Source organism: Theobroma umbraticum, unplaced genomic scaffold (assembly GCF_002168275.2).
Source record: "Theobroma umbraticum cultivar Fairchild unplaced genomic scaffold, ASM216827v3 scaffold_4583.0, whole genome shotgun sequence".
NCBI lineage: Eukaryota > Viridiplantae > Streptophyta > Magnoliopsida > Malvales > Malvaceae > Theobroma > Theobroma umbraticum.
The window spans coordinates 52,797-59,741 of record NW_018397304.1 but is presented as its reverse complement, the minus strand read 5'-3'; the positions used below and the strand labels follow the sequence as shown (position 1 = coordinate 59,741).

Here is a 6,945-nt window from a genome sequence, read left to right as displayed (position 1 = left end):
AATCCCTCAGCTTGCTCTCGCTTGTTTAAAAAGTGAGCTTATATAGGATTCATCCACTAGACAAGTTGCAATGCCCCACAAGCAGGCAGCAAATGGGTGCATTTCTGTGACGCGTTGAAGTCGTTGGGGGACTGGCTAGAACATTAATGTCGAAACCAAAGTCAAAGAGACTACTTGAATGGTCAGACAGAGCCGACCGGAGGTCGTCTGGCATCGCAATTACATACATAATATCTGGGTCCTGTAACTTTCGAGCGCGACCATTCATGTTTTCAGGGTTTTACAGCACGACGCCACCATAAACGTTGAAGCAAAAACTCATAAATTATCTGCTAAAAGATGGTTTAAGCATTTTCATAGTTATTATTATTTGTTTAAATATGTTGTTAATTTCAAAACAGAGGGTACCGACTCACAGCTATTATTAGCTACTAATTACTAATAACATCACATGTCTGCTTCTCTCTCTCTCTCTCCATATATATCAGTTTTTTGTTGATTCTCTTTGGGAAGAAATTTAACCATGCACTCATGCGTGTAGGTGGAAATGCATTGCAAGCAATATCCAGTGATTAAGTACAAGGAGGCCTTGCCCATGCAGATATGTCCAAGTTCCACCTAGTCAACTCCACCGACACTGAAAAGCTACCAGCATTTATGCAGTCTAACCTAGAAGTTAAGTTTTAGCACTGCAAGTGAGTGCTCATTGGAATTCAGAAGCATTTTTTTCCAATTTAATTAGTAGATGCAGAGGATGGTGATTGATCATGTGGTAACTTTATCAAAGTTATCAAAATCATACCCGACAATGACTTATTCAAGATTTCGAGTTAATAGTTCAACAATATTTAGGTTATTCAATTTAATTAACATCACAATAATAAAAAATATTTTAAATGTTTGGCTCGTGAAAGCAATATTTAACTCAGTGGACCGAATAATATTATATATATATATAAATATATTTCCAACGACTCCAAGCATAACTCTGCCTAACAATGAACAGTATTAATGAAGTGAAAAAGTAGCTTCTCATCCATATTTGTCAATATGGATGCTATATGGAGTTTTTCCTCAAGTCTGTATTTAACTCAACGTGATTGCTGAGAATGGGAAAAATCGAATACGCATGGCTGCAAGCAATTAGGTGCACCGAGGGAACAAACAGGGGTTTCCTTGGTTGAAATAGTGATATACAAACCAACAGAGCAAAAAGCAGACACTTGGTTTTTCTGCTATATATGTGCTGACACCCCAAATCTTACATTCAGGGTGCATGATGATCCGCAATGAATATTTATAGATGTGTACAATACTCTGAGATTTTTTAGATGAAGACGGAGAACATCTAGCAAGTTAAATCGGATCTCCAAACGATAGCGTGCAAGGAATAAACGAAGCACTACTTTGACTAAGTTATAGAACTCAGGTTGTTTTAAATTCACATCAAAAAGACGATGATCATTTCTGTAATGACAACAATCCCCTAATGCGAAACAAAAAACTGAACCAGTCAAGTATAAGATGAAGGTGCGTGGCTCGAGTTAAGCCTTGCCTAATTGTTAGAGCACCGTTAACGATACAATACAATACAATACAGTCTACAGATATATCTTGTCTCCTCCGGCCAAACCACTGCAGAATCATGAGTTCTGACAGTTCCTCTCCAATCAATCATTTTTGCTTCACGTGCGTTGTCCTACCGCCCGACCACATAGAAGAGCATTCCTTGGGATCGGATATTCATCCCTCCATGAATTTGCAGGGGAGTAGACACGGAGATAGAATTGCTGGCCTAGGTATTGGCGAGCCCAATTCTCCGATCTTACGTTCCACATCCCCACATTATCCAAAGGCATATAGACTGCAGTCCATGACCTTGGATACACCTGTGTTTAAATGGAAGAACTTGAGAATGCTTCTTTTTATAGAATATATATATATATATATATATATATATCTTGACAAGATCCAAACATTGTCAACATTTATAAAATATTGTTTAGAATTCAGAAGAGAATGCTGAAGAATGATGGTAAAGTTGCATGTTACAAGATAATAGACGAGGAAACTATCTTGACAAGATTCGAAGATTCAGAAAAAATTTAAGGTGTTACTTAGCTTTCGAAGAGAATGCTGAACAATGAGAAACTAAAAAGGTGTGTTACTTGATACTAGATCAGGAGGCTGCAAATATCAGTTATATTGTTGGCTTCTGCTAGATGGCTTTTTCTTGCTTTTGCGTTTTGATGCAAAAGAAGTAAAAACCAACGGAGCCTTACTGAAACTACTAGCTCTTACATTGCATTTTCAATTCCCTAGGTGAAAGGGAAAAAAAAAATCCAATAAAGGAAACAGTGGTTGTTATATATTTATAGCAAAAAGAAACTGATGGATGGTGTTCCAATTCTATTTTCTAAAGTCACCGAAATGAAATTGCAAGTATAGTTTACGTGCTTTTAAAGGTTAATTTAACATTCGTTACTTTACCTGAACAGTGCAACGCGAAATTGTATCTCTCAAGTTGTAAGTTAACCTGCTTGCCGGCGTCCACTGACCCCCATCCATCCTGCACGACTCAAAATGTAAAAAATTATAGGTTCTGTAAAATAGAGATGATCTTACCCCTCACTACAGTTCAAGACAAGTTTGTTTGGAGAGTATGTCTATTGCATGGATCGAGCAAAATCAGCAGTTCACTGAAGCAAAATCGCAATTATTGAGCTTGACATACATACCCCACAACAAAGAAGTTGTGACCATCAATGTGCCATGATTGCAGAGTGTCTTCTGGATTCTCAAAAACAATCTCAGCATAACCTCTAAAATCAGCAGCCATGACAGAAGTTTGGAGGTAAGCGCCACCTCCAGTCGGACCATCTGGAATGCTTCCAAGGGAAAATACTCCAGAGATGTTGAAGTAGTCAGCAAGTTTAAGTGGGGTGTCAGCTGGGATGAAGGAAACACTGTTGACAGCATACCTCGGCTTGCCATTGATAATAGAAGCAGAGCTTGCAAGTCTAACTGTACGCGTGGTGTTGATCAGTCCATAGTGGTATGAGCCTTGAGGATTCGGTCTTGGTCCACTAGCTGTGAGGTTCCGCCTAGTTTGATATATGCCAAAACAAAATTAATGAGAACTTCTGATCACTGATCAGCTTAAACAAGTATTAATAGCTGGATTTGCTATCCTACCAAGACTGAAGAAATCATATGGTTTTATTATAATGGCATGGTATCTAGAAGAATGGATAATCTTGCCTTACTCATCCAAGGAACTCAATAGTAACAGAGGAATTACCAGCAAGGGAGAGACGAGCAACTCTAATACTGTATTGCCTGGATGCAATGCAATGGTTGATAGAAAACAAAAAATTGAAGTTGCGCAGTACCTGATAGAACGGGCTTGTTCAAGAGACCAATCAATTTGAGTAGTTGGGCCCCCGGGAAGAGGACCAGAAACGGTTCCTGCTGAGTTACTATAACGAAGAATTGCTGTTGTGGCAAGCACCTGGGAGGTGAAACGGGTTGAGGCAACAATGTAGTATTCTTGTGCCGGTTGATCAGCAGTAACCAACACGGAGTAGGATTGCCCCAAGTGAATATCAAGGGAATCATAAGTGTTTTGTAGCGTGTGAGTTCCTTCAACCTCTACTAACAGCAATTTGTGCCCCTGGATTCTGAAATTGATGGATGTTGTAAGCCCAACATTGGATATGCGAAACCTGTAAGTCTTGCCTGCTCACAAGTTCAGAGAATCATTCCATAAGTTTTAGGACTATGTGAAGAATAATGAACTTAAATAACTGTCATGATCGCTTACCTTGATCAACAGTAAATGTGTATCCATTTGCACCACGACCATTGATAAGTAGGCCATCTGGGAAGGGAAGATCACTACCGCTATCTAAAATTGCTTTCAAGTCCTGTAGAATTCCAAGCAAAGCAACTAATTAAGATTATAAGCATGACGTTCATCGTTTATGTTTTGTGCATGTTCTTACCAAAGTAGTTATGAATGCACAATATCAAATCGTGAAAAAAGCAATAGAATTTAAACTTACAGTATGGTTTTTCTTGTACCAGTCACCTGCCAAAATGGTGTAATCAGCAGCAGGAGGCGGGAAAGGAACAGGAATAACAGAGCGGCTAAAAATTCTGAAGCCACCATATCCTCCTGCTGCCTTATGCAAGGCAAGAGATGGGAAGTAAAAGTAGCTGCCTATCTGATCCTTCACTTGAAGAGTGTAGGTGAAGTTCCCCCCAGGAGGGATGGGGCAGTTGGTACCGTACACTCCGTCCTGCCATGAATTTCTTCTTTGTTGCACGCCATTCCTGAACAAGAATTGTAGGGCATCAAGCTCAATCTTACAGTTGAATCTGTGCTACCAACATGGTTCACCTAATAATAGCAATGCAGTCAAAAGCAGTTAAAGCATCTATTTCCGTTCACAGGCACGATTCAAACAGTCCTAAAAGAAAGAAATACTATGAGAAAAGAAATCGGGGGATGGCCCAGGCTGAATCATGGTCCAACCCAACGCAATGGGCTAATCTGTCAGAGTAAACCGGGGCACCATACCCCCAGAAGTTTGGATGCCTAATATACCCCCAATTAAGAAAAAAGAGCCAATATATCTCTAAATAGTAATGCACTCTTCGCATGCTAGCATCTTGGTCAATATCCATTGTAAAAGAAATTGGAATTTCTTTCTCTTATATGAAAAAACGAAAAAAAAAAAAGAGTGATGCCCTGTACCTGTGACAGAGGACAAAACACAAAAGAAAAGAAAGGAACAAGTAGCATTGTTGTGTAGTGCAATAGATCTAGAAAACCAACCAAGAGAGCAAAAAGGGTTGAGAGAGATAGATTTGAGTTTCCTTCTCCCTAAATCACATAAAGAAAGTGTAATGTGCTGTACTTGTCATTCATGACAGTGGAAAAACAAGGAAGGGAGCCAGCACCATTGTTGTGCAGTGCAACGTTGCTTGCAGAAAATAAAATAGATCTAGGAAACCAACCAAGAGATTAGAAAGGGTTGATCCAAGCTATTGAAAACATTAATGATCAAGTTCTCGTTGGTCACGGATTCAATTTGTGGCCCCGGAAATTGGCCGTTTATCAGAATCCCCTGCCATCACATGTATCCGAACTTCAGAATACAAAATTGAGAAATAGAAATTAACAATAAGAAAAAGTAAAAGGAAAAACAGAACCTGTTGTTTCACTCCAAGAGGGTAGATATCACCATAGGTGACATTCCAAGTAAAGAACCTGTATGCGTCTTCTCCATTGGTGCAGATTACAAGCAGCATCACCAACATAAAACAAGATACTCTTACTCCCTTATAATCTCCCATTTCTATTTCCTTTGCCAGCAAGTTCAGTGGGATTGATTTTTGCGGAGGAGGAGAAAATGGCAGGCAAAGAACACTCCCTACCTTGTTCCTGTAAGGAAGGCTTTATTTATTATCTATATTTTATGTACTACTGGTATCTGTCTGTCTGTCTGAACTTTAGTTGTTCTCTTTTTCTCTTTTGCTTTAGAGTTGAAGCTTTGTCGGTGGGGATTGAGAAGATCCAAGATAGAGTTGAAAGGATTCTTGCAAGGAAATTCTTTTTGGTACTACTGTAGAACCTTCCCCCACCCTGTTGAAAGATGCTGGTGAGATGAGTGAAACTGAGTTTAATGACGTTTTATCTAAGCAGAAGCCACTGGTATATGAGCTGTACTGCTTCTGCGCAGCTGCAGTGTCTTTGAAAAAGGATGTGTCCTGTCCTCACTCCAATACCGCGTCCCTTGAGCTATGTGACTCGAGGATTACCAATTGAACCTCGTTCCCTTCCAATGTTCATTGCCATCTTGCGGTGGCCAGGTCAAGATAATGAATAAAAAACCGGATTTACTAAGATTACATGTGTAACCTCCCCCTAACTAGTAAAATCGGGGGAGAATTTCTTTCCCCAGCCGATGTCATTGTCATGGTTGTTTAAGCTCAAAAGAAAACACTACTCGCAATTTAGCCTCCCTGGCCAAACCATCCTTTGCAAATTGTAATCAAGCAATGGCCATCCCATGTATTTGATTTGGATTCAGTGTCACTGCTTCTTTTCGGTGGCTGTCTATGGTAATGATACTGTCCGTGGCAACGCTTTGCACCAAAACTCTCCCTTCCTCCCTATTTGAGGATATAATGGTAATTGTATTCTCTTTTTCTTTTTCTTTTTTATCTTTTTTGTTTTTTGTGTATTGATTTGATTTTGATCATTAAGATGAGTGAAATACTATTTTAGTTACTTATTATGACAAGTTAAATTTATTATTTATCCTTAAATCAAGTGTTTTTTTACTATTTTAAATTTTGAATTTGATTCATATTGTAAATATTTTTGTAAATATTTATTTATATTATTTATATTAAATTTTATGTAAATTAGATTAAATTAGCATTTAATCTATCTAATCCCTAAGTGTTATCTTCATATATTAAAATAAAAGAGTTATTTAAGTTCTCTCAGTTCATTTGTAAATACACATTTAAATAAGATCTCTTTTTTCCTTCTAAATACCTTTTTCCTTCTCTTTAATTATTCTTTCAAGTTATCTTTATTTATTCTTTTAAGTTATATTTTTATAACACGTTATCAGCACGATTCTCTAATTTATCAAGTTTTTGTATTATTTTGTTTTCATCATCTTCAAGTTTTAAAAGGATCTAATTTATCAAGTTTTGATATTATTTTGTTTTCATCATCTTCAAGCTTTAAAAGGATTTCAATGATTGAGTTTTAATTTTTTGTTTTAAAAAATCAGGTAAGTATTGGTATTATTTTATTTTCATCATCTCTAAATTTTAAAAGAATTTCAATAGTTGGTCTTTAATTTTTCGTTGTAACAAATTAGGTAATTGACTTAATCTCTCTTTAATATTTTTATTCCTTAA

General features: G+C 37.5%; 1 protein-coding gene across 1 annotated transcript; it reads right to left on the bottom strand.

Annotated features, from left to right (window-relative positions):
- Positions 1 to 1,391: 1,391 nt before the first annotated feature.
- LOC110428810 (L-ascorbate oxidase homolog) lies at positions 1,392 to 5,812 on the bottom strand. The gene is made up of 8 exons (XM_021444732.2): positions 5,218 to 5,812; positions 5,023 to 5,132; positions 4,065 to 4,335; positions 3,824 to 3,926; positions 3,393 to 3,738; positions 2,739 to 3,104; positions 2,491 to 2,569; positions 1,392 to 1,889 (listed from the first exon to the last, which is right to left on the bottom strand). Exons 1-8 carry the CDS (start codon positions 5,359 to 5,361, stop codon positions 1,686 to 1,688), a joined length of 1,623 nt encoding a protein of 540 aa, XP_021300407.1. The 5' UTR covers positions 5,362 to 5,812; the 3' UTR covers positions 1,392 to 1,685.
- Positions 5,813 to 6,945: the final 1,133 nt, after the last annotated feature.